The sequence below is a fragment of the Perognathus longimembris genome, chromosome 1, assembly GCF_023159225.1.
Source record: "Perognathus longimembris pacificus isolate PPM17 chromosome 1, ASM2315922v1, whole genome shotgun sequence".
Classification (NCBI taxonomy): Eukaryota; Metazoa; Chordata; class Mammalia; order Rodentia; family Heteromyidae; genus Perognathus; species Perognathus longimembris.
In genome coordinates this window covers 20124656-20152510 of record NC_063161.1, presented here as the reverse complement: position 1 = coordinate 20152510, position 27855 = coordinate 20124656, and the positions used below count along the sequence as shown (strand labels likewise).

General features: G+C 40.4%; 1 protein-coding gene across 2 annotated transcripts in view; it reads left to right on the top strand.

The window, feature by feature from the left end:
• Positions 1-27855, top strand: part of Plxnc1 (plexin C1) — a 152717-nt gene that overhangs the window by 42618 nt on the left and 82244 nt on the right. For both annotated transcript variants that reach the window (XM_048358243.1, XM_048358250.1), the window contains exon 5: positions 18883-18997. In XM_048358243.1, the coding sequence (XP_048214200.1) occupies positions 18883-18997 (115 nt within the window). The remainder of the gene's footprint in view (positions 1-18882; positions 18998-27855) is intronic.

The following is a 27855-nucleotide window of genomic DNA, read 5'->3' as shown; positions in this document are numbered from 1 at the left end:
TCATTCATTCCTTCATTCACTCAATCAATCATACACCCAATCACCAGTATTTATTGAACATCTACTATATGCTAAGCCTGATGCACAGTACTGGAGATACAGTTCTTCCTTGTTTGTATGGACCTTGCAGTCTAGTGAAGGACAATAGATAAGTGTAGCGGTTAGTCTCTAACTTCAGTAACTCTGCAGGACAAACAAATTCTAAATGGTTTACAGGAACAAATATATATTTCTTTTTTCTCTCTCTTGGGCTATGGGGAGGCATGTGGGAGTCTGGGTCAAAGCTGAAGGTTGAATTTAGTTTGTTTCACATAATTTTCCTTCTGTACACATTCTTGTTAACACAAATAGCAAAAGCACAAGACACCAGGCTAAACTATATCGTGATCTCAAAATCTGCATGATATTTGCTGATATTCATTGATAAAGCTGGCAACATAGCTGAGCCCAAACTCCTCAGTGGGACAGAGGGATATATTAGACTTATTATAGTAGGAGGCATTGTAAATGAACATGACAAAGGATGGTAGAAATGTCTAATTGTAGTACAGGAGGGACTGGAGAATTGGGAGCAAGGAACTAATCTGTCATTAATTAAAAGAGATGGATGAAATAGAGTGTAATAAAGACTCACAGAGAGGAAGCATAAGATCTCATGGAGCTACATTTACTTGTATCCCTTCCTGTGGTTGTACCTGCACTATCACTGTATCTCATCTGAGTACCCTGGATACTGCATATACTGGTATTAGAACTAGGGAAGTGAAGGAATATCAAAATCGAAAGGCAAAGGATAAAAAGATAAACAACTCCAAAAGCAATACCTACAAAACCATTTGGTTACCAACTGCACAACTCATGGGGGGAGAGGGGAAGGGGATGGGGGAGGGGGGAAAGAGGGAGGAGGTAACAAACAGTACAAGAAATGTACCCAAGGCCTGATGTATGAAACTGTAACCTCTCTGTATATCACTTTGACAATAAATAAGAAAAAAAAACCCACCATGTAACTTAAATGCAAAGGTCAAGGAAGGCTTTTTGGAGGAAGAGTTATCTCTGCCAAAGCATAGGGAGGTATCAGCTGGGTCCAGAGGAGGCAGGGGAATCTGGCAGAGTGAACAGGATGACAAAGGCCAGGAAGAGGCACCATATGGAGAAACATATAGCATAGCAGGGGAATGATGGGAAATGAGGGGTGAGGTAGACAGGAGCCAATAGGGGAAGGTCTTGTAAGCTATGTTAAAGAACTTTTGACTGCCCTTGAGAAGCCAGAGCAGAACTTGCATTAGAAGAGTGAGCTGTGATTTAGAGTCAGGACTCAGGTGCAAGACAGACATGTCTTGCTACCTACCCGATGCTGGCAGATCCGTCAGCAGGCTGCTGTAGAATCACCAGAGACTGGGGCTGGATTCGAGGGGGATTGGGAAGGTGTGGGTAGACTTGAGGGTTATTTGGAAGCTGGCATTGACAGAACTTCATGATTAATTGGATTTTCCCTTGAGTCTGACATACTAAAAAATAGGACCATAAAATGAAAAATAAAATAATCCAGGTGGCCACTGTGGTTTTGTTTTTCTTTTACTGGAAGATATATTCTTTCTTTCGTGATCCAAGACCTCACAAAGAAAATAAAGAAGTGGCACACAAACCTACTTTTCCTGTGGTCTGGGCAGTGGACCAGGCCGTAGGTAGAAGTTCAGAGGATAGGAGCCCAGGTCAGATGGGAGAGGCTTTCCAAGAGAGTCTCAGTGCCTGCAGTGAGCGAGTCACTGCCGTTTGACCAGCACCGCCATTTGACTTTGGTGCTGAGATTACAGAAGGACAGCAGGCCTTTGGCTTGGAGGACCAGAAGAATGAAAGTGTCCTTTACTGAGGACAATGTAGGAGGAAAGGCTTGTTTGGGGCACACAAAATACAAGCCAGACAGACTGGAAACAGGAGTGGTCTAGCAGAGGGAAAAGCCATTAATGATTCTAAAATTAGCTTTGTTTAAATGGAACTTAGATGTCTATATGACCTCAACATTTCTTATTTTCTCTGTGGTAAACCTCTCCTTCTATAGACTTAAGGGTAGTACCTAGAAGGCTGCAGAGAGGATTAAATCATATAGTGGCCATGAAGGTCCAGGCACAGGGCTTGCTTCACAGGAAACACTGAAGCAGTTGTAGCTGATAGCAGCCAAGGAGAGAGCCCCCAGGTTGTCACCAAGGCCGAGAAAGACTTCTTAGAGGAAGTGGCCTTGACGTTGAACTTTTGAAGGCTGAGTAGACTTTTCCCAAGGGCAAAGTGTGAGGCAGAAACAGCAATTCTGTCCTAAGGGCTGGCTGGGGAACAGCAAGTTGGATCTTGTTCTTACCTCACAGACTCAAGGAGGAAGGAAGAGGATAAGGGTGTTAGCTAGGACCAGGATGTGAAGGGCTCGGAGCTTAGACTTAATTAGTGTGTGCTACGAACTCATTAGAGGGTGTAAAGCAAAAGACTGTGCCTTTAGAAGATTTGTGTCTCGAAAAGATTATCCTGTTGACAACGTAGAAGATGAACTGCATTAATTTAGGCATCAGCTTCATCAGCTGCACCAACCTCCCCGCCCCTACCCCCATGGCTGCAAGGCCATGTCCCTCATCTTGTTCTGTAAAGACAGCTTACCTCCTGTCTCTCCCTGGGTCATCTTCTTGGTGGCCATGTCTCCCACTTGCATGCTCTTCTCTACCTCTTGCATCCTCACCACAGGGGCTCTACTTGCTTAGGTCTGTCAAGTACTGGAATCAGGGCTGGACCCTCTTCAGAAACTGGGCCACACAGGAAAAGCCATATTTGCCCTTATTGTCCCCTCCCTGAATATTCCACCTTACACTCTGGGAGACAGAGCTCCCAGATATACTGATTATGGGATAGCTAGATGCTCTCCTTGATTATTTAATCTTCACTCTGTTTTCTTCATCTTCTTCTTCATGGCTTGTTCCACATGACAATAAAAGGCCATCAAGAATTCCCTGGTCCCTGTTTGAGGCATTCAGCTGTTGGGCTGTTCTACGTGAGATTGTGAAAGGGGTCATTTCAACTGAACAGCAAGTTGACATCAGTACTATTACCAACCCCACTTTGTAGATGAGAAGGCTGGTAGAGATTGTATTTAGTTTCCCACTGCTACTATAACATATCACCAGAGGCTTCAAACTGCAGGACCTTATTATAATAGCTCTGGAGTTTCACAAGTCTGGGTTTTATAGTCACGGTTTCACAAATGGGTTTCACTGGGCTGAAATCAAGGTGTTGACAGAGCTATATTTCTTCTGGGGGCTGTAGAGAGGATCTATTTCCTTGCCTTTTCCAGCTCCTGGAGGCAGCTTGCATTCCTTGGCTTGCTGCCCCTTCCTGCATCTTCAAAACCTTCAATGTGGCATCTCCAGTTCCCTCTGGCTCTAAACTCTGTTTCTGTCTTCCCATCTCTGACTCAAACTATCCTGCCTGCTCTTATAAGGGACCTTGTAATTACATGGACCACAGTCATAACTCCTTTATCTTAATATACTTACCATCTGGGAGAGAGTGAAGGAAGGGGTGATATTGTCCAAAAAGAAATGTACTCTTTACCTGACTAATCTCTTTGTACATCACCTTTATAATAACAATAACAAAATAAAATTAATATACTCACCTTAATCATAGCTACCAAATACTTTGTCATATAAGGTAGCATCTAAGGATTAAGGATGTGGACATCTTTGAGAGCCATTATTAACTTATTGCAGATTACACAAGTAGCAGAAATAGTCTTCAAATCCAGGTTTAACTCTAATTCTCAAGCCATTCCCTTAGCTACCATTGTAGGAAAGAGGAAGAGAGGCAGAAAAGAGGCATGTCCCTCGTGTCAGCAGGGAGATGAGAACCTTGGGTCAACATTCCAAATGCACTTTTTGTACTGACTGAGAACTTCAGAAAGACCATGAAACTCAGGACCCCTCTCCTTGAAGATTTGAGCATCTGTATATTCATTTAATGAGTGTTTACTGAGTGCCAAGTATGTGTCAGACATCGTCCTAAGTGCTTGTTTCTCAGTACTTGCCATGAACAAGTGCCCTACCTCCATTCAGGCCCACCTAATTGAGGTGTTTGGGGGGTTTTCTTGGGTGGGGGGAGTGTCAGCCATGGGGCTTGAACTCCTGAGTTCAAGCTGAGTTCAAACTCCTAGTTGCTGTCCCTGAGCTCTTTTGCTCAAAGCTAGCACTCTACCACTTTGGGCCACAGCACCACTTCCAATTTTTCTTGTGGTTAATTGGAGATAAGAAAGACTCAGGGACTTTTCTGCCCAGGCTGGCTTTGAACCATGATCCTCAGATCTCAGCATCCTGAGTTGCTAGCATTATAAGCATGAGCCACTTCCTGGGATACCATCACAAATGGCCACCAAGTTGATAACTTGAATCACTGTGAATACACACTTAATTCCACACTTCTGGGGGCTAGAAGTATGAAATCAAGGATTACCAGGGCTGGGGTCCCTCTGATCTGTCCTCACTCAGCCCAACTTCCAGTGGCTGGCTTCTAGTATTTTCTGCCTTATGGCAAGCTAACTCCATTTCTGCTTCAGTCTTGCAGAACCTCCTTTCCTGTGTGTGCCTATATCTTTCTCTCCTTCCTCTTAGACGGAAAGTCATTGCACAGCTTAAGTCCAGGAGGATTTCAGCTTGCGATCCTTAACTAATTGCACTTTTGACTATGGTGACATTCTGAGGTCTTGAGTAAGCCTTTGTTGGGGTAGAACACGTAACTCCACTGTCTGAAGGAAGTTAGAGTAAAAATTAATAGGGAATGGAATGTCTGATGTCAGTCAGTGTTATGAAGAAAAATACAGTCAAGAAAAGTGACAGGGAGCATTGGTTGGACTCAGAGAAGGTTATAGTTTTAGATTAGGGGTCCTGGAAAGCCTCACTAGGAAGGGAACTTTGGAGCCAAGGCCAGATCCCTTTCAGCTTTGGAAATTCTCCCCTATAAAGATGACAACAGTATTTAGCAGAGTGGCCATGAGGACAGTTCAGAACTGAAGAGCATTCTAAGTCTGCCTTTGTTTCTCTTTCTTCTCAACTCCGGATGTGTCTTTATGCAGATCCCAGGCTCAAAGTCTGTGTGGTGACAATTCTTTATGGTCCAGTGCACCTCTAATGACAGCAATAATGGGATTTGGAGATGGCCCCTCCTTCTCGTGTGAGGACCCCATTGTGCCGACTAATTGTGTCAAAGCAAGTAGGACAAGTGTCTGTGGGGTGGAAGCAGTGGGGAGCAAAGAGGGAGATGTTATTGGGGCCTTGGGGCACTGCTGAATTACCCCCACATAGGCCAAACCTGTGCATCTGGGTTACCACCAGTTCTGGAAGGGACTTGGCGTGTGTGTGTGTGTGTGGGGGGGGTGTCTTTTAACACTGAGAAGGGCCTGGGGGGTCAAGCTGAGTCCCCAGGGTCATCATCTATCAGCTATTAGAGGGACTGTGACTTAAGCCTACGCATTGCAAAGCAGACGGTGAAGAGGAGATAGAATTGCTAGGGGCACAGCTCCACCACCTGCATTCAGACAGTGGCCACTGGGCTGCCTCCGTGGGAAGGATGCTCACACTGCACGGTAGCCAGCTTGGTAGAGTTGGCAACTGAGGTCCTCAGACCTCAAGATCCCAAGAACAGTACTTACCTGTGCCATTTCTCTAATTGCTGCTCTCTGACTTCCAACAAGCCCCATTACGAACACTTTTTAGTAAATATATGTTTTAATGGAATGGATTTTTTTTAAATGACCTTATCTCAGGCAGCATGCACTTTCATAAGTATATATTGATTGGCTTTTAAAAATGTCTCAAATGTTTTCACTTGTCTTTGTGACCTACTATTTGTCCTGTTCCCAGCAACAAATCCACATCCAAGCACAACGTTGAGACATTCTGGAGGTTTGCCTGAAGGTCTTGGTTTCTGCAATTGACATTTTGTAAGGCTTACATGTTTTCCTTCTGCTGTATGGAGCCTGCACATTTTCAGTAGACTGAGGGTGAGACTCAGTATTGCCCCTGGGAGGAGGGGGTTGGAATATCATTGCCACTTGTTCACTATTGGGGAAATGAGGCTCACAGCAGCCAGGGAATGTGCCCCAGTGTCCCAGAGAATGTAAGACAGAGCAGGAGATCCCAGACCTTCCTAACTCAAGAGGCAGCATTTTCCCTTTTTTATTTCCACATTACCTACTTTTTCTAAGGCCTACCCTAAATTCTAAAGCATATGGTCTGCATTTGGAAATAAAAAATGCCAACTTTTACTACACTCCTCTCCCACTACAGAATCACAGGGGGCGAAGGCCACAAATTCCATTCGGGTGAGTGTCTCAGTGTGCAAATAGGTTTTATATGTGTTAAACAGCTCCAAAATCAGACAGAGGCTGATTTTCCACCACTCCAGTTAACGGACCAACCTTCTGAATAAAAATCAATGAAACAACTTATGCTGGTATCATGGAGACATGGACACGAATTTTGTCACTTTAAAATTTAATTAATCTCATTCAGCTAACCTTCACTGAGTATCAGCCAGAGGCCAGGTCCTATACTAGGCCCTGGGGACAATGAAGATGAATGAGACTCTGCCCCAGAGAACCCAGAGGTTGGTAGGGAAAGTAGACAGCCAACAAATACATGCTCCAATAACTGCTGTTTATGGCATGAGGAACCCACAAGGTCCTTGAATTTTGGGAGGAAGGATATTTGTGATTAAGAATCTTCTAATAAGCTTTGAACCATGCTGGCCTATCTACTCAATAAAGTACATTGATTATTGAGCTACTATGTGTAAACAATGCAAATAGACAACTGGTCAACTTTACTACCCACATCCCTTTCTTGCTGCTATATATGTGCATACACACACATATATATGCACATTTATTGCACATACTCATATGTCCATATATATGTATGTATGTACATGTATATACACACATACATATATGTGCATGTGCATAAAAGAAGCATATATATGTCAATATGTAATGAAAGTATATACATGTATATATACATCTATTATATATACAATAAGTATGCAGGAATATACATATATAATCCAAATTCTTGCTTAAATTTTATTTCACTTGTTCATATTATAATAACAGCAATATTTAGTGAAGCGATGTTATAACAACTCCACAAGGTGGAAACTGTTATTTCCATTTCTGTCATGAAGAGCCTGAGATAAGAGGTCACAATGCTTACTCAAGGTCATAGGTTTGCAAGTGGCAGAACCACTTTCTCCCTCTGCCTTCAGGAAGTTCTAGGTAGACTGGTCTCTTTAATTGAGTGCAGGGACTTTGTACATGCTGATTCTTCCATGTGGAATGCTCTTCCTCTTATTCTCGATGTGCAAAGGGTTCTTAACCTTGAACTTTCTAAGATGAAGCATGTATTTATTTGCCAGCTTATCTAAAATAAGTTCTTTCTTATTATACTTTTGATTTCTACAGAATACTTAACTTTATTTGAGATGATTGTAAATGGTTATCTGCTTATGTGGTTTTTAATCTGTGTACCTCTCTGGAATGTAAGCTCCAAACCTTAACTGGCATGTGCATTGATGTGACTCCAGTGCCTGGTATTGTCTTAGCATCAGATGGCCACTCAGTAAATATTTGCAGAATGAAGGCCAGGTGAGGTGCTAGATCTAGGTATGCTGAGATTCTTGGAGGACTTGTAGTCTAGTGGGAGGCACAGGCACTCCTCTGCTAGTGCAGTGTTGTGTCTACTTAGAAAAATGAGTAAAATGCTGTTAGGACTCAGAGGAGAAAGCGACCCCTTTTCCTGGAGACTGGACATAGTGGTGAATGTAGGGAGTGACATTGATCTAGCTGTTGAACAGGAGATACAATTTCATCCCAGTACTTGGGCATTCCTGGCAGTGGGAACATCACATATTTTCAAGGGTCTAACATGGTTGCTACAAGTGTTTATCTATTCCTGCTCTCTAACAGGCACTATATGCCAGCTATTAGAGAGCCATGCTTTCTAGGTAAAGAAACTCTGGTAATACACCAGTGTGGTCTTACCCAGGAATGAGTTGGGAAGGAATGTTAGGAGCCAGAGGACAGTGAGGTAGAGAATTCTTCATGGAACAACATGCTTTAGCCTCTGATAATGGAAGGTTAGGTGAAGGGCTGTCATTGGAGACTACTGAGCATGGGGTACTATGATCAGCATGTGTTTGAGGATTGCCTAGAAGTGGAGGTTGATTAGACATACTGGAGCCTGGAAAGAGGGAGATCTCAGCCAGAAGCATTCACATGTACATCTCTCACCCAGTGAGAGGCGATGAGCCAAGATAGAATGCAGAAGATGGATTCTTGGCAATGGAACCCTACTTTAACATTAACACCCCAAACAATCTGAGGAACACACATTGAGAAATGCAGTAGAACCGACATTTTCCTATATGTCAGGACCTGGGAGAACCTACTGTCACTTTGGCATTTATGATGTTGCTACCCAGGAAACCTATGTAATTTTTGTATAATTTGAGAGTAGTCATTAATAGTAAAAGTGTAGAGTAGTCATTAATAGTAAGAGTGTAGAGACCAGAACAGGCACCAGGCTAACTGGCTCCTCTCTACTTTTGTTCCCTTCTTTCTGCCACGAAGGTGCCAACATTGAGGCCTATTTCCCAAAGTAGCTGTGCAGGTTAATGATTTCTTCCAGAAACTCTTAGAAACAATGCTAGGCCCATGGCACTAAGAAGGTGATGAGGTTTGAATGTGTCTCCCAAAAAACTCGTGTTGGAAACCTAATCCTCAATGAAACAGTGTTGGGAGATGGGGCCTAGGTGGGGGTAGTTAGGTGATGAGGGTCCATTCTCACTAATGGATTAGTGCCAATTATGAAAGGGATCCAGGCTGAAGTTCTGATTTCTGGCTCTCTTGCACACAAGTGCCCTCTCTTGCTCTTCTACCTTCCACCATATAATAACACAAGAAGGCCCTCACTAGATGCAGACTGTCTAACCTTGTGTCCATCATCCAGCCTTATAGCTGTAGGAAATACATTTATTTTCTTTATAAGTTACACAGTCTGTAGAATTCTGTCCAGTGGCACAAAGCAGATTAAGACAAAATGGTTTAGCTGATGATAGCTATTATGAGACAATATAAATAGTAGATCAGAACATGGAATTTGAAGTTACACTATAGTGTGTGTGTGTGTGTGTGTGTGTTCTGGTCCTGGGGATTGAACTCTGGGCCTGGGTACTGTTCCTTGAGCCTGTTTGTGCTAAGGCTAGTGCTCTACTGCTTGAGCCATAGCACCACTCCCAGCTTTTTCTTAGTTTGTTGGAGGTAAGAGTCTCATGGACTTTCCTGCTCGAGCAGGAACCGCGGTCCTCAGATCTCAGCCTCATGAGTAGCTAGGATTATAGGCATGAGCCACCAGTGCCTGACTTACTTCTGACTCAGCTTTTTCAGTTACTAATTTGTGATCTTAGGATAACCAGGTGGAGCTTTTGTTTTTCTTTCTTTCTATTTTTATGCCAGTCCTTGGGCTTAAACTCAGGGCCTGGGTGCTGTCCCCAAGCTTTTTTGATCAAGGCTAGTACCTTACCACTTGAGACAAGCCATAGCTCCACTTTTGCCTTTTTTGGTGCTTAATTGGGGATAAAAGTCTTCATGGATTTTCCTTCCTTGATTGGCTTTGAACTGAGATCCTCAGATCTCAGTCCTCAGAGTAGCTAAGATTACAGACACGAGCCAACAGCACCTGGCCTAATGTGGAACTTCCTCTGCCTTAGTTTCCCCCATCTGTATAGCAAGGGAAATTATAGTAGCTGCTTCATAGTTTTGTGGTGAAGAATAAATGAATCAAATCATGTGAAAAAGATGTTGCCTGGCAAGTTAGATGTTTTTGCTTTTTTTTTCCCCCTTAAAGCCTTCTAAATTGTCTCTGTTATTAGCATAGTTTTATCATGTAGACTGACTTGCAGCTCCAGTGATGAGGATCCAATTTTTCAGCTTTCTTAGCAAGTTATTTTGGTCTTGTATTTTGGCATTCCTCTTTCCTAACTCTGGGAGCCTTTAATTCAGAGTTTAGTTTGTCACACTGACTTCCTATTCTCTTTCATTTAGTGGAGCTGGTTTCTTCATCTCATGGACTAGCAATTGTAATGAAAGTCCTCAGGTTCTGAAGACCACCTGGTCCCTCCTTTGGGCTCTGTGCCTTTCCTAAAGATGCAGACATCTGTTTGAAATCACTTACTAATAGACCTTGGGATGCTCTTGGAGCAAAACCATCCCCCAGCATGAATGCAGTTCCCCGTGAAAGAGAAGCAGGATCGTTTGCTTGTTAAAAGTTTTCTGATATTATATCAGTGTAGAATCTTTGGAACAGGTCACACTCACCCCACCTTCCAGCCAATTACCTGATATTTAGTTATCAGATTTCTTCAGGGACTGTCTGCTTTTCGTGAACAATTAGATTAGAGGATGCTGATGAAATCCTAGTGGCAGGAAGTACACGTTGAATTTCTGAGTTCAGAGTTTCTATTTCAAGGTTGAGTAAGTGGTAAATTTTTACTGAGAATCTAGCTTAATAGAGTCAGATCCTCAAGGTCTCTGAGACCTGTATATGTGGATTCCATTTGCCTGGAAACTCCATCCCCTTTATCAGAGGTGAGTCTCCTTGTCCTTTATGTTGGCATGAAAATAATTAATAATTTAAGCCATGCCTATTTAAAAAAATAGAAATGCTGTACAAATACAATACTGTAATAATAAATTTAAAAGTCGATCCAACTGGGCACTCTTCCCAGACTACCAGCTGAGCAGAAACACAAATAAGTAAAAAAGAAGAAAAACTGCTATATAATGCAAATGGCTGCATCTTCCTTGTTTTCTGTGACTCTTTCATTGCAACATACATAGTGTTAAAGTTCCATTATGAATAACTAGGTTTGTGGCCCAATCTGGAACCCGCATATTATTTCTATGGAGGGAAATCCATTCCATGTAACAAATGGATGGTTTACAAGCCTATTTTTTAAGAGTATAACATATTTGTAAGTCTGGGGCCATCTGAAATCTTAACCTCTAATTGGATGCTTTGTGTTTGCTATTGATAGGTGAAAATTTGAAATCTTTTATGATTTCCACCTCATTGTTTCACTACCCCCAACATCCTTGCTACCCTCTTCATCCAAAAGACCCTATCACACCTTTTTTGGTCCTGGGGCCCCCATCCCAGTCTCTTGTGGGCTCAGGCCCACCCTGCAAACACAGAGAGGCAGGAATAACTCTGAGGGTCTTAATTCAATGGTGGTTAGGTCTGTAGAAAGCCAAGTAGCTAGGTGGCCTAGTTTGTGGCTCTGAAGTCAGCCCCCTGGCCACTTGGCAACATGAGCTGGGAATAGTTCTTTACATCTTGTGGCCTCTGTTTCATTCTTAGAAAATGAGGTTGTAGCCTGGGACTGATAGCTTGTGTCTGTAATCCTAGCTATTCAGGAGGCTGAGATCTGAAGACTGAGGTTCAAAGCCAGTCCTGGCAGGAAAGTCAGTGAGACTCTTACCTCCAGTTAATCACAGAAAAAGCCAGAAGTGTAACTGTGTTTCAAAGTGGTAGAGTGCTAGCTTTGAGCAAAAGAAGCTCAGGAACAGTGCTCAAGCCCTGAGTTCAAGTCCCAGGACTAGTGCAGAAAGAAAAAAGAAAATGAGGTTGTGGCAAAAACTAACTGTACACACTCAGAATAGTAACTGGCAAAGTAAAGCTTTCACTATGTCATTATCATTGTCTAGTGGATACTTATGCAGGATATTATGGGATCCACAGATTTTCACCTACTCCAGAAGCAAACTTACTATACAAAAAGACTTTATGAATTTCAAACAAAAAACTTAGAAGTATCTAGAACCTCCCTGTCTGTCAGTTGGAGCCTAGATAGATTTAGAACATACTTTTTTTTCTGGAGTGATCCTTGTCTTTAGTTGAGTGACAATATCAAACTCTATTACTATTTATGTAAATTCTATCACATATTAAACTATCTATCACATATGTAAACTCTATCACATATTATATCATAAACTAATAAAAACAGTCCTTCTTGAGTAGTTGTATGCACTTCATAGTTTTCACACACAGTGTTTGCACATGTTGAGTGGTTTTTTTTAAGATTAATATTTTTTTCTTTTCAAGTGATCTTTCCTTTGTATTTGGACAGTGTTTATTTTCTAATTTGTGTAGAGGTTTGTGTCTACTTAAGGATTTTATCATGTCGGCATGAGACTCTAACTAGAATTAGGGGCTACCAAAATAAAATACTGACTGGGATCTTAGGGTTTTTCTGATAGTGGTTTTCATCTGATGTGGTTTGAATGTCTTCTCCACAAAGCATACATGGTAAAATTAATCTCCTATGTAACAGCATGGAGAGATGAGGCCTAATGGGAGACGTCACATAGCTTTCATGAATGGATTAATGGTAGTTATAAAAGGGCTTGAGACTTGAGTTCAATCCCTCACTCTTGCCCTCCTTGCCCTTCTACCTTCTGCATGGGGTGATGCAGGAGAGGGCTCTTCAACTTTATACTTCTTTTTTAAAACATTTATTTTTATATTGTCAAAGTGAGGGACAGAGGGGTTACACTTTCATATGTAAGGCAGTACATAAATGTCTTATCCAACTTGCTACTTCCTCCCTCATTTTCCCCCCTCCCAAATTTCCTCCCCCCATGAGTTGTAAAGTTGGTTTACAGCATATAGTTTTACAAGTATTGCTGTTGCATTGGTTTTTCTTTTATCCTTTGTCTCTCCATTTTGATATTCCCCTTCCCTTCCCTAGTTCCAATATACATATGTACAATATCCAGGGTATCAAAATCAGTTACAGTGATATCAGGGGTAAAACCATGGGGAAGAAAGACAAAAGAAAAAGGCATAATTTCACATGGCATGTTGAAAATAACAACAACAATGATTAACCACTAGTTTCCATAACTTGGAGTTCATTTTGCTTACCATCATCTTGTGTATTCATATGTATATAGCTATTGAGCTATTGTGATCTTCTGCTAGGATTATCCTAGACATGTACTAATTATGTGAAATTCTATGCCTCTATCAGAAAGAATGACATTGCCCCATTCATAAGGAAATGGAAAGACTTGGAAAAAAAATCAAACTAAGTGAAGTGAGCCAGACCCAACTTTACATTTCTCACCTCCAGAATTCTAAGAAACATCTGTTCTTTACAAGCGACCCAGTCTTTCAATAATCTATTATAGCATTCAATGCAGTAAGAAAATTGGTGCTGAGAAGTGGATCTGTTGCTACTACAAATGTTGAAGTGGCCACAGAACTAGTAATGGGTAGAGGCTGGAAGAATATGGAAGAGTAAGCTAGGGGAAAAAAACACATGCACACAAGTAAGTTACTGTGAGTGGAGTGCTCAGGGTGATCTTGGCGAGGACTCAGAAGACCAAAAATGCAGGAAAAACCTAGAATTTTCTCTGTAGAAAGTGGCCTCTCACTTAAGTGGTCATGATCAGAATACAGGTAGAAACAGAGATACTAAACACCATCCGGTTGGGGTCTCAGATGGAAATGAGGAACAAGGCTTTGGGAGTGGGAACAAAGGCCATCTTCATTCCATGATTGGTGGAACTGTATCTATTCCTATAATGCTGAGGAAGGTAGACCTTAAGAATGACTCTGGAAGAAATCTGGATGGTGGCAGACATTTATGAGCAGGGTATTGAAGGGGTGGTATGGATCCTCTTAACTGAATATCATAAGATGGGAGAGAAGAAAAGTAATTTCAAGACAAATTTTGTAATGAGATGGGAAGCAGTGGGGAGATTTTTGGAACATTCACAGCTTGGCCATGCAAAGAGCAAAAAGTCATTTCTTTTAAAAAATATTACTTATTTATTGCCAAAGTGATGTACAGAGGGGTTACAGTTTCATACATATGGCAGTGAGTACATTTCTTGTTCAACTTGTTACCATACTCCCTCATTTTTCACCCGTCTCCCCCCTCCCTCTTGCCCTTTCCCCCCAATGAGTTGTACAGTTGGTTTACACCAAATGGTTTTGTAATTGAGAGACAAAGGATAAAAACATGATTCCAAAAGACAAACGATTCCAGAAAGTCATTTTTAAGAGATCAGATCAGAGGTGTGAGTGTGGCAAGGACCATTCACTAAAAAGATTGTTATGGCTAGCCGGTCAGGTTCTAGTCTTCAAAGTGACCTCTATGGCGTTTGTGAGATCATCAAGGCAAGCTGGAACCTTGCAGGCAAAGGTTCCAGAATGTTATTCTTAGAACCCCAGCATTCATTGTTCAAGCAACGTCAGGATCCTGTCCCTTGCATTCTGGCTCAGTGCTCCTTAGCCACCTCAGCGATGGTTCCTATTCAGGCCACCATTCTGATGGGCTGTGGTAATCTCTACCTGGTACTGACTGCTCATAAGCTGTGGGGCCCTGATGGCCTCTACATAGATTCCAAAGGCCATTTATCATAGGCAGCCTGGTGGTTCCTACATTAACTTGTTCTAGGGAGAAGGAGAAAATTCCCAGAGAGTCCATAGTAGGGGATATCTAGGGAGACCATGGGAAAATGGAGCTCCTGAGAGCTAAGATTTTAGGACCACCCCTGGAAGAAAGCTCCAGACACAAGACCAACCCATGATCATGCACTGATGAGTGGACTGAGCCCATCAAAGCCAAAGAGGCAGAGCTGCCTGAAACACCACCCTAGGGTTTTAAGGATGTGGCACAAGGAGTCAATAGAGATTACTCTGGAGCCTGAAGACTGCATGACTTTATGTGGGATCATTTATCCCTTTCTTTCTTCCTATTTCTGTTTTAGAATAGGAAAATCTATTTTTTAAATTGTTATTGTAAAAGTGATATACACAGGGGTTATAGTTATATAAGTCAGATAAAAAGCACATTTCTTTTCTGACAATGTCACCATTTCCCTCACTCTATCCCAGTTTTTCTCTCCTGTCCCCAACCCTAAGTTGTATAGTTCACTTCTAACATAGTGCCTAGTGACTATCAGTGCTGCATTTGTTCACTCTTTGTACAACCATTTCTGTGCCCCCTCTTACCCTCCCAAAGACACATAAACAAACAAGACAAAAGGAAAAGAAAAAAAAAAACAGCAACAAAGAAAACTTCTTCTTTCCATTTCCTGGAGTTCATTTGGAGAAATATTGTTTTACATGAGTTTATGCACATAGCTATTGAGCCTTTGTGGTCCTCTCCTAAGAATATCCTCCTTTGGTCTCTGTGTGAATACCGAGAAACCTGTATAGTTTATCATGTCCCAGTATATCTTTTTGTTTATATCATCCAGTGTGTTTACTTGTAGATTTGTAGGCACATTCTAGTTACCACAAATGAGGGAAACCATGCAACCTCTGTTTCTTTGGGTCTGGCTTACTTGGCTTAATATAATTTTTTTCCAAGTTGGGAAAGTCTATCTTATATCTGTCCTCATCACTGTGTTTTGGAATATACATGTTTAGTTATGTGTGCTCATGGATAATGGTGAATGTTGCCTTGGGTTTCACCCATATTTTATTTAAATAAAACTCTGGATTTGGGGCATTTGAGTTGATGCTAGATCAGCTAAGACTTTGGAGATAGGAAGAATATATTTTTCATGGGAGAAGTCATGAATTTTAGGGCAAGAGGTGACATGTTAAATGGTTTGAATGCAAAACAATGTTGAGAGGCAGGACCTAATAGGAATTGTTTAGGCTGAGAGAGCTCTACCTCCGTGAATACATTAAGGCCAATTATAAAAGGAAAGGGGTTAAGATTGTGAATTCTTTCTCTGGCTTTCATTATATCCTACCCTTACACTTTCTGCCTTGGGATGGGCACAGCTACAGGCCCTCACCAGATTCAGGCCACTTGATTTCAAATTTCCCAGCCATCAGGACTGTAAGAAATCTCCATTCTTTATCAATTATACAGTCATGTGTATTCTGTTACAGTAGCACAAACTGACAGATTCTCAGAAGAAGCTAGAGCAAAAAGTAATAGCAAAAGCAAAAAAAAAAAAAAAAACTCAACTTGTCACTGCCATTTCCTCTAGTATATACCCAAGCTAATCCTGATTCACTTTCTCTCATATCTGGGGTCTCAAGAAATTGAAATGAAGCCAGTTAAGAAATCCACCCTTTGGAAAGTGGCTCACTGAGGACTCAACCTCTCCAGGAGCTGGGTCTGAGGGACTGGAAGATTATTTCAGCAGTGGATACTTGACCATTGCTTTTGTTGATACACAGGAATCAGAGTGATAGCTTTGAAAAGGAATGATTTCAAAGAAACTGATTCTGTTTACTGAAATGTGGGCACTCTGAGATGTGAGAAATGTGAATGTGTGGGTAATATGCTGTCATGAAGATTTTACAATCTGCAATGTTTGAGAAGTAATAAGATATTGTTGTTGGTTGACCATCTGGTTATACATTCTTGGTGTCACAGTTTGCTTTATTTTTTAAATTTTCTTTAAACAAGTGAGAGGCAAGGAATGAGAGTCTAGAGATTTCAGAGGTATTTTTTTGGCATCAACAATTTTTGTTTAGGTGCTTAAGAGGGCCAGATTTTACACACATCTTATACAGAATAGAAAATGAAAGCGTCCTTATATGTTTGACTTTATGTTTTCTTTCAAATATCAACTAACCTCAACTTTTAATTTAATCCTCACATTCAGACTTTTAGTTTAGGTTAAAAAAATGAACTTTTTTTCCTATCAAGAGGAGTCAGACACAAATCAAAACTCAAGAAAGGGAAAAAAATCCATAGAAAGGGGACTGATAGAGATTTCATATTTTATCCATTCACTCAAAAATATTTATTGAAACCCTAGTATTTGCATCTGATGCTGCCAGACACTAAGGGCTTTGCTAAAGAAATATTAAAGATGTTCTCTCTTCCTTTGAGAAGCTTAATGCTTATGTAGGCTAAATGACAAAGATATATGAAACAGTTAAGTTGTAATTTAAGGCAGCATATGATTAAACACCAAAACGTGTGGCGCTGACAGGAAATGCTATAGGAGTTCAGAAAAAGGAGAGATAGCTCAGTGGCACTACTGTTTTCTGCCTACAAATTGGCAAATCGTAGCACTATTTGTATGAAATATTTTACACTTGTTTTTTTGGCAGCCTTAGGCCTTGACTCCTAGGCAGCATTAAGAGCCTACAAAAATATTTGTACTCCAGTCTCTCTAAAATTGGCTGCATTATTTTTTTCTCTCTTATAGGCAGAGGAAGTGCCTTATACAAACCAAAATGCCCAAGAGAGGTAGGGAGATTTTGACAGTCCTGATCTCTTTCAAATATAAATAAGGAACCAGTGCCAAGATGTTTTTCTCTGTGCTTCCGTATAGCCATACGTGTCCCTCCGTTGCAAACTCTCCCTGACATGGGGAGGTGGTTTAATTTGAACTTAATGTCCGTGACGGACATGTGAGCCATCAAGGGTCACATGAATTTATGACTTTGGAGAATTGTTAATGAAAATCTCTTTGGTGGTATTTGGCAAAAGAAGTGACACAGATGTGGTGGTAGGGAATGGGATTTGGGACCCAGATGTGTTCATGGGGAGCGGGAGTTCCCTAGTGGTTGACATTCTAAGACTATTGTACTTGGGGATGATGTGTAGTGAAACTCAATGACTTCCTGTTCTATTTTGGTCATGTTCAAATTAGCCCAGAGCTCTGAGATGAAGCCATCAGGCCTAAATTCTTAAGAATCAAAAGGAGAGAAAAGAGGAAGAAGAAGAAATGATCTCTTTTGAAGTCAAATACATGGTTTAGACCCATGCAGACCTTGTTCCAGAGTCCCAAGGATCCTCTCGGGGATTTCCCACAGCTGAATGTGGTCACCATTTGGTGACTTTTCAGTCTCATGATTCATGTGTTTTCAGTTTCTTTTCAAACTGGTTGCCACTGGTTCACCCCCCTTCATTTTTAATCTTTGCCCTTGAGGAGGGGTAGATACCAGGGGTGTTTTGTTCTTATTACTACTCAGTGGGATGTCTGTGGAGTCCTACATCATTGGAAGATAATGTGGCACTTGGTAGTCATTCTCCTTATTGGGTTGGTGGCCTATCTAGTGAGACAAAGGCTCCCCAGTTAGTGTGACCTAGAGTGTGGCCTAGTGTGACCCTGGTATCAAGGAAGCCAGCAATCTCACTTCTCAGCTTCTGAGCATCTGTTTGTCAAATAGCCTGGGACACAACTGAAAATGTACATGGGACATCCTCTGTGCTGGTTGACCTGGGAAAGTGGCCCTGGAAAATATTTCTCCCATATCTTTTGATATAATTTGGAATCTGTCTAAATAAATGTTCTACAGCAGATGGTTATGGAATAGCTTATCAAATTCTTGGGCAGATTCTGCCCTTGAAAAAAAATTTTTTTTATTTAATCGTTCTGCTGCAAAGCACAAAATAGTAGCTTTATTATTTTTTTTGAAACACAAAACAAATGATTCAATTGCAAGCCTAAAATTTATTCAATATGCATTAGGTACATTTACAATGGAGTCCTTTATTTTAAAATCTGGAGAGGATGTGTTTTGAATGTATTTGGCGATGTCAGCTTGAGAGATGGCTCAGGAGTCTAAGTTCAACATGTTGTTGACATTTGTTCTGTGCTCCCAGACATGATAGAAAAAAAACCAGAAAACAGAACTCTTGCTGTTTGCTTGTTGCTTTTCATGATTTTAGCCTCTTGCTCCTACCCTCAAGCAAAATCAATAATCCACTATACAAAGGATGTTGTACTGAAGCCAAGTAGGAGAAAGTTGTAACTAATGTTGTGTGGTGTTTCCTATTTTGTTCCCTTTGTGTTTTTAGATGCACTTTTAGAGGAGATTGTGGACAAGCAGGGAACTTACACACTTGGCTGGATATTTCATCTGGAGCAAAGAAATGCCCTCATATTCAGATAATTCGAAGCAGCAGAGATAAGGTAAGAGGGAAGATTTTTGTTTGTTTACTTCCTTGGTATTGTCTCATCTTACACAGCTGATGGTAACTTCCTTCTGGATGGAAAATGTCTATCATCAATGGAACAGCTTTTGTTGTAGGCGTCCATTCATGTAGTTAGTGGATTGGGAGTTCTTACTAGATGCCATTCACTCTTCAGGGTGTGGGAGGACAGTAGTCACCAAGTCACATCATGAGCCTGTCCCCAAGGAGTTTGTATCATGAAGAGTTAAAGATGATCATCAGTAGTTGAATTGAGAGAGAAAATGGACTTTGTAAACATTAGAAGGACATCTTGACTTGAAAAATAGAGAGAATATGAGTTTATACTCCTGGTCAACAAGATTCCTTGCTTGGGGCTGGGCTTGGTGGCACATGCCTGGAATATCAGCTATTTGGGAGGTAGAGACTAGGAGGATCTTGGTTTAAGGCTACTGCAGACAAAAACTTAGCCAGATCCCATGTCAACCAATTAAAAAAACAACAATGATAACAGCAACAAACCCTAGATGTAGTAGTGAATACCTGTAATGCTAGCTACACAGAGCATGCATAAGTAGGGAGACTCAAAATCTGAGGCTGGCCTAGGCAAAAGCTTTAGACTCTATGTGAAAAACACCCTAGAAGCAAAAGGAGATGAAGGGGGGTAGCTTAAGTGGTAAAGCACTTGAAGGCCAAATTCTCCCATCTTCCTTCCCTCCACCCCCATCCAACAACCCAAACAACAAATCCTTAAATGTGGCTGAGTGAAAGAATGGTATTTTGTTTTCATGGTTCCTTATCCTAACATGTCTGGACTTTCCCTACCATGTCCTGGGAGCATGGTAGACCAGGAGCAATAATCACTGTGGGCAGTGACCACTGCCAGCGAGTGCCTTGGAGAGTCAGTGGGCTCTTGTCATGGGATGAGAACCGAGGATGCATTAGGCATTTTCAAGCATTTTCTGAGGCACGTAACCAACCTGCCCAGTGGGAGAATGGAATTCCCCCCTGGCAATCTCGAGGGCGCTATAAGGAGACATTTTCTCCCTAATTATGGCTCTTGTGTTATGAATAATTGTACAGAGTTCTCATCAGCAGCCAGTTGACCTGTCTGTTGGCGCTGCCTGTGTTTTATTTGAATGTCACATTAACAAGGAAATGGGCCACTATCTCTTTCCCTTATACTTTGCCATTTCAGTAGCAAGAACCATACCATTTAAGATGATTTAACATTTAATAAAGGAGAGCCAGAACATTTAATGAGTGATAAATAATAAAAGAACCAAGCTTTCAAGCCATAACTGGTCAGAACTCATGGATTTGAAGTTACTTGAGGGTTGTCATTTTCTGTTGTCTTCCTGGTAGTGGGGGCAGAGGGGGCGGCGAGGCAGGAGTCCAAAGCCAAATTACAAATCCTAGGGGCAGAAGGAACAGAGATGGGTTGTAAAAGGTCCTTTATAGTCATCCATGCAGAGGTATGGCTACAATTTATTTTTATTTCTCTCACTAATCTGAATAACAACTGGCTTTGGCTTTAATGGAGAAGGTAGAAAGTAACAAGAGCTTTGAATATACTAAGACTCTCATAGGTGGTTAAGGTTATGCAAGATTTTTTTTCCCTTTGTCCTTAAAAAAAGACAACAACAACTTAAGGGCAACTCCAGTGGGAGGAAGTAGCTTGTAAATGCTGCTTATGTAATTTGCTTACCTATCTCTGGGTTCATTAGTATACCTTAATTACCATTTATATCTCATCAGGAACATTTTAGTAAATGCTAACCACCTAAACACCCCCCAGGCCTTCTTCCTCACCCTGTGTCCTACTGTGGCTCATTTGAGACCACAAAGCCATCCCGTACAACTCTTTCCTCCCTCTTTTCTGCTTATCATCACTCTCAAGGTGAAAGAAAAAGCAACCTAGTCATTTGACTAAGCCTCTTCTTGGGAAACAATTTTGGATTGATTTCTTTTCTTGCTTTTCTTTTGGTGGTGCTGGGAATTGAACCCAACCAAGACTTCATGTATCCTAGGACAAGTGCTTTTCCACCGAGCTACATCCCTTAGCTCTGTGATGATCCTTTTAATAATACCGATAAGACATCTGACTCTGTCTCTTGATCACATTAGTTCAAAAATATGGCCTATCCTTAAAGCCATCTACAAGTTACTCATATCACAATATGTGACTCTGACCCTACTTCTTTCTGTCTATTATCTAGAGTCAAAGAGCATCTGCTAGCTGTCCATCATGCGCCTACAGCATTGTAGTGGTTTCACCAGTGCAGGCCTGCTGTCCCATACAAGGCAGAAACAAACAAACAAAAAAAAACACCTTTTATTTCTGTACATAAAACAACTAGGAAATAGAACATCTTCATTTTCAAAGTGGAATCCACATTAAAATGAAGTAATTAGAGCAATTCCAGTTAGGCTAGGAGTGATTTCTCTAAGGTGTTGTTGAGTAAAAACAGCAAGATGCAGAATAGTATACAGAGCATAGTCTGATAATGATTTTTAAAATGTACCCATGGCCAGATGATGGTGGCTCGCATCTATAATCCTAGCAACTAAGGAGGCTAAGATCTAGAAGATCTCAAAGCCAACCCAGACAGAAAGTCTGTGAGACTCCATCTCCACAATAACCAACACTGATCAAGATGCATTATACTTATAAAGCGACATGTTGAGTTGCACAACTACCCTTTTTACAACTTCTAACAGATACTTTTTTAATAATTTGAAAAAAAATTCACAAACGAATACAAAATGACCAGAAATAAGCAAAGTTTGGGGGTATTCTTCAAGTGGTAGAGCACCAGCCATGGACAAGCAAAGTAAGCAAGCATGAGGTCCTAAGTTCAAACCCTGGTACAGGCCCCAAAAGAAAAAAGGTTCCAATGTGTGGCTCTGTCTCTATATGATTACTTGAGCATGGAGAGCAAGATGGAGGATTCATGCGTGTTTTTAGCATGGGTGTCCTTGGTGGGATGGCTGATGTGGAGAGAGCAAGGGAGAGCAGAGACAGTGGAAAGAAACAAGCAGAAACCATGGCACCAGTCCATCTTCACACTACGCATGTTTATATAACCAGACAGAGCCTTTAACATTCTGTAACATGTTGTATATCAATAAACGTATAAAAGATTTATGAAGAAAAGCATTTCTCACAAAACACTATGTTCCCTAAAGGCGAGATACTAGAAACACTCTTACAAATCACAACTGAAACAAGAAATTCTACCATCACTGCTATTATCAACACTGCTTTTACAGTTCTATCCAGTGCTAGAAGACAAGAAATAAGTAACAGAAACAACTATTTCTGGGATGATGAAATACAGAAAAAAATGTCCTGATTTGCTCATTTTAAATTGTTGCCTATCAGCAAAACATACATAGATTCACTCTTGCAACAATCTGAGATCTGGAGCAGTAACGCAGTCAATGAATTTGTGCTTAACATACACTATGGCCTGGTTAGATTTCCAGGACCCAAGAATTCAACAATAAGAATGAAACCTATTCTAATGAGGCAAGTGCAGGTGGCTCACATCCATAAGTATAACTACTTTGGAGGCTAAAAATCAAAAGGATCATGGTTCCAAGACAGCCCAGGAATACTTAAGACCAATTCTTAGCAGATCTAGTAGTGAATTCCTGTGACCCCAGCTATGATGGAAAGCCTGATATAGGTGAATCATGGTCCAGGTGTATGCCTAGGCAGAAAGCAAGACCCTATCTCAAAAATCAACCAGGCCCAAAAAGGACTGTAGGCATGGCTTAGCTGTAGAGCACCTGCTTAGAAGCTTGAGATCTTGAGTTCAAATTCCCGTTCTGTCTCCCCAAAAACCTATTCAAATGAATAAAGTGAAGTAATACTTTGAAATCAATAATCATGCTGTTAGGTAAAACTTTTAACTTAAATTCATAGAAAAATACCATTCATGAAAACAACAGAAAGATTCAAACACAAATAAAAGCATAATGTATATACACTACATTTCTATTTCTACATGTTGGATAAAAGTACTAAAATTAGTGACTTGGGCTTCACAACAATTTACCATAATCCGTTCTTCCTGGAACTAACTAGGGAGCAGAACTGTGTTCTGTTGAGGCTGTGTATGATCTTATTGTAGTTGACCTTAGCAAATAAAAATGTGAATATTGCCAGGTGCTGGTAGTGGCTTATGCCTATGATCCTAGCTACTTAGGAAGCTGAAACCTGAGGAGAACATTTGGAGGTCAGCGAGAACAGGAAAGTCCATGAGGCTTTTATCTCCAATTAACAATGAAAAAGTCAGAAGTAGAGCTGTGGCTGAAGTGGTAGAGTGCTAGCATTGAGCAGAAAAAGAAGCTTAGGGACAGTGCCCAGGCTGTAACACATGCACGCACGGGCACACGCACACACACATGTGCACACAAAATATAAACAACAAACTCTCTCTCTATATAGCTTATTTTCTTGGAACATATGAAAACTATCTTGACTATATCTAGAAACATTTTACATATCTTAGTAAAAAATATATTACTAAGATATCACTCCTTTACTAATTTTTCTAGATTTCATGTAATTCTAGTGAAAACTGAGTAAGCATTAAAAAACTTACATTTGTCCAGTATAATCTAAACTGATTGAGACTATCCAACACATATATTGAAAAAAAATTATTCAGGCATGACCACTCCCACTGGATTATAAGTGTATAGTCTATGTTGAATGTATATATTGTTTTATATATATGCATATCACAAGAATTCCCGTCCCTGTTTTGATTTTTAAAATAGCAATAGAATAAAATAGCAATAGAATGTAGCTCAGAAACAAATACAAAAAGTATGTTACAGAACACAGATATGATAAAAATAAGAGGAAACAAAGCAGTCATTTAATGAGAAAGTATTAAATTCTGGCCTATACTATAGAAACATAATCTGATCCATATTTCACATTACATATAAAAAAGATTAGCTGGGCATCAGTGGCTCACACCTATCATCCTAGCTACTCAGGAGGCTGAGATCTGAGAATCTTGGTTCGAAGCCAGCCCAGGCAGGAAAGTCCCCAGGAGACCCTTATCTCCAATTTGTCACTCAAAAATCAGAAGTGGCACTGTGGCTGTGCTGTCCTTGAGCACAGAGAGACTCAGGGACATTGCCCAGGCTCTGACTTCAAGCTCGTAACTGACAATAAATAAGTAAATAAATAAAAATGATTTAAACTAATTAAGGAAATTCTATGAAATTATATTACAGAACTAACAGAAAATGAAATTTAACAACAGACCATTTGAAAGCATGGTAATTTTCCTAGCAGTTAAGTGTTTAAGAAGAAAAGGAAATACTCATATAGTTGATTTCCTCTTTTATTTTTTAAAGTTCTAGATATTGGACCAAGGGCCTCACACATGTGGACAAGTATATGAGCCATTCCTCCAGCCTTTGACTTCCTTTAAAGAAAAATTTATGCAAGAAAGAAAGTAAGAGTTAAAGCAAATAGTTCAGGAAAATGTTTTCTACAGACAAAATACTAATTATAAGATAATAAAGTTAGGAAGAAAGAAAAAAATCAGTATGATACCCAAAAATAAGTGGGCAAAGGCATATATATCTTCGAGAGGAGATTCAGAAAAGTAGGTATAAATATGGAAATATGTTCAACCTCACTAGTTATGAAATAAATACAAATTAAAGCAATAATATATTATGCTAACACCAGTGTTGGAGATGCCAATTAGCACAATTTTTTTGGAAAGCAGTTTGGCAGCATGCTCCAAAAATCACAAATATATTCATTCTATTTGAAATGCTGGTTCCAGACATAGAATCCTGGGGAGGTAACTTGATAAAACGAAGAACCCTAAGCACGAAGACATCATTGCAGTAGCATGTATAGAAGCAGAAACCTAGAAGGAGGTAATCTGCTCAAGAATCAGGAGAAAAGCTAAATAAAAGTAAGATTCTTCCATGGAGACCTGATAGAATCCCAAGCTCTTTGACCCTAGTATATTGCCATCTAATTAACACTGCTCCTATCTCTGTCCCCATCTGATTAACTATGATGTGTCTTCTCTCTATCTATATCCAGTCTATTTCTCCAAAAAGTCTTGAGCCTGGGCAGGATTCCCATATTTAATTTCTTATACCTATGCTTCAGCTTTCTAACCACTACCCACCTGATAACTTGAAGTCACACAGAACAACCTTCAATTCCCTGACTGCTCTCTGTCCACAGTATCTGAAACACCATACTATCTTCTCCTGCAGCCTCATGGTTCCCCTGAACTCTGATGAACTCCATGTAATCATTCTACAGGCCCTGTAGACCCTTTGTCTTCTAACTTGGTTTATTGGCAGCATTCTTGAAGCTTGTCTTCTATTCTCTTCCATGACACACCATCTATCTCCACATGCTTCTTCCTCTCTAGTTGCTCAGCCTCCCAGCCTGGCTCCTTCTTTACTTGACTTTTAGGAGTGGAGTGGTGTAAAGCCCAACTTGAGGTCTTCTTCTCCTTATTGTATACTTTACTAACAGACGTTTCTTTTTTTAAATTTAATTTTAATGTCAAGGTAATATACAGAGGGGTTACAGTTACTTACATAAGGTAATGAGTACATTTCTTGTCAAACTTGTTACCCCCTCCCTCATTTTTCTCCCATTTCCCTCCTTCCAAGCCCCCAAAATTATACAGTTTATTTCCAACATATTATCTTGTGAGTATTGCTGTTGGATTTGTTTGCCCTTTGTCCTTTGTCTCACCATTTTGTTGTTCCCATTCCCTAATTCAAATAAGTATATACATAATACCCAGGGTGCTGAAATCAAATACAGTGAAAACAGGGGCTAAACCATAAGGAAAAATGAAGTAAAAAGAAATAATTTGCTATTTTTAATGTACTAAATTGCTATTTTTAATGGACTAACAGTCTTACCCACTCTCATAGCTTTATATATCAACCAGGTTCATATTGCTTTTGTCTACAACCCAGGTTAGTTCTCTGAGTGTCAGGCCTATATTCATCCTGACATATCTTTTTGATGATCGCCTAAGAATCTTCAACTAAATATATCCAGAAGTGAACTCTTGATCTGACATTCGAAGCCTGTCTCTCCCTTGGTGTGTCTCATCTCCTGCTTCAGTACCTATGGTACCACCCTCCCTGCATCTACTCACCAGAACCCTTGATACCCACATCTCCATTTCCAATCCTGTTAGGCTCCCATTAAAGGGTTTCTTGATTCCATGTAATTCTTTCTGTTCCCACTGTGCTATCTCAACCCAGGCTTTTGTCACCTCTTGATCATCTCTTGGTACCTGGTAACTAGTCCTCTAGTCAATAACTGCTGGAGTGTCTATGTTTCTACTAGTCTGTAGGCTCTCTAAGGGTAAACTGTAATCTTTTGGTTCACTGATTATTCAGCATATTGTGTAGTGCCTGGCTATGTTAGGGACTTGCTACTTACCTATGCAATAAATAAATAAATGGAATTATTAAATAATATATTACATATTATATAAAAACACTATTATAACTAGAATGAAAACGAGGGAAAAACTGAGAGTTGATGAAAATAGGATTTGTACAGACTTTCTGATACTCTTGTTTTAATGCTCCAGCAAGGAATGCTAGGATATGTATTTGATACAAGATATGACCATGGGCTAGGCTATGTGCTGCAGATATAGATGTGGGTTGGAGAAGTCAGCATGAATGACAGGTCAGGAAGAACCTGTGAAGATGAGAGTGGGAGGGGCTCAGGATTCACTCCTACAGTTTCCTGGAAATGATGGGCCATCAGTCCAGGTGAAGTTGGACTGAAAGATCTTGCTGTCTTCCAGCACGATTCTCTGGCTAAAAAAGAGTATTGTGCAAACTGGAAATACAAGTGTAAGCTCCAGGTATGGAAGGCCACAGAGGTTAGGTGATAGCGTAGAGGTCAGGTCTAACAAATGACATCTCTCAGGTTATTGAGACCTATCCTATCACAGGTGACAGAGTGACCGTTTCCTCCATTCCTACTTCCTTGACCTTAGCCCAGCTTCCCACTTGATTCCCCACATGCTTCCGATACCAATGCATTCATACTAGTGTGTTAACCCCCTTAATTTCCCTTCTGAACAGAAGACCTGACTGCCTTGTTCATTTAGTTAAGTCACTGGGGAAGATATCCCTTATGACTTTGAAATTGCTATTCCTCTGTACATATATCAATACATGTCCATGCATACTCACATATGCCTATACACACACACACACACACACACACACACACACACACACACACAATCACACAAAAGGCATCATGGATTTGACCACACCTCAATCCTTAACTAATTTTAGAAGTAGAGCACTGGGGTGTGGCTAAAATGTTATAGAGCTTTCTTAGCCCTGAGTTTGATTCCCAGAACTGAAAAAAAACATCCTCAGAGGGCATCTTCTTTAACTATTATCTAATAGCATTCACAGTAACTAATAAAGAGGCACAAATGTCTCTTAACACCTGGGAGATCAAGAAACCCCCTTTTAAATAAACCTTGGATCAAAGAGCAATAAATGAAAATAAAATCCCGTGTTTGGATGGGAATACTTCAATTCATCAATATGTACATTTTTTCTCAAATGAATGTTCATATTTAGAATAACCCAAGTAGGATGCATGGCCCCCCATCCTCTTTGGATAAAACAATTTTAAAGCTCATATGGATGTATAATATCTAGGAAAGCCTATGATTATGAAAAGAATAAGGAACATAGAGAAGTGTGCTTATCAGATGTTAAATATATTTAAAGCCACAGTAGTAAAAACTTGGTGACACTAAAATAGAAGTAGATCAATAGATTTGGGTATGGAAC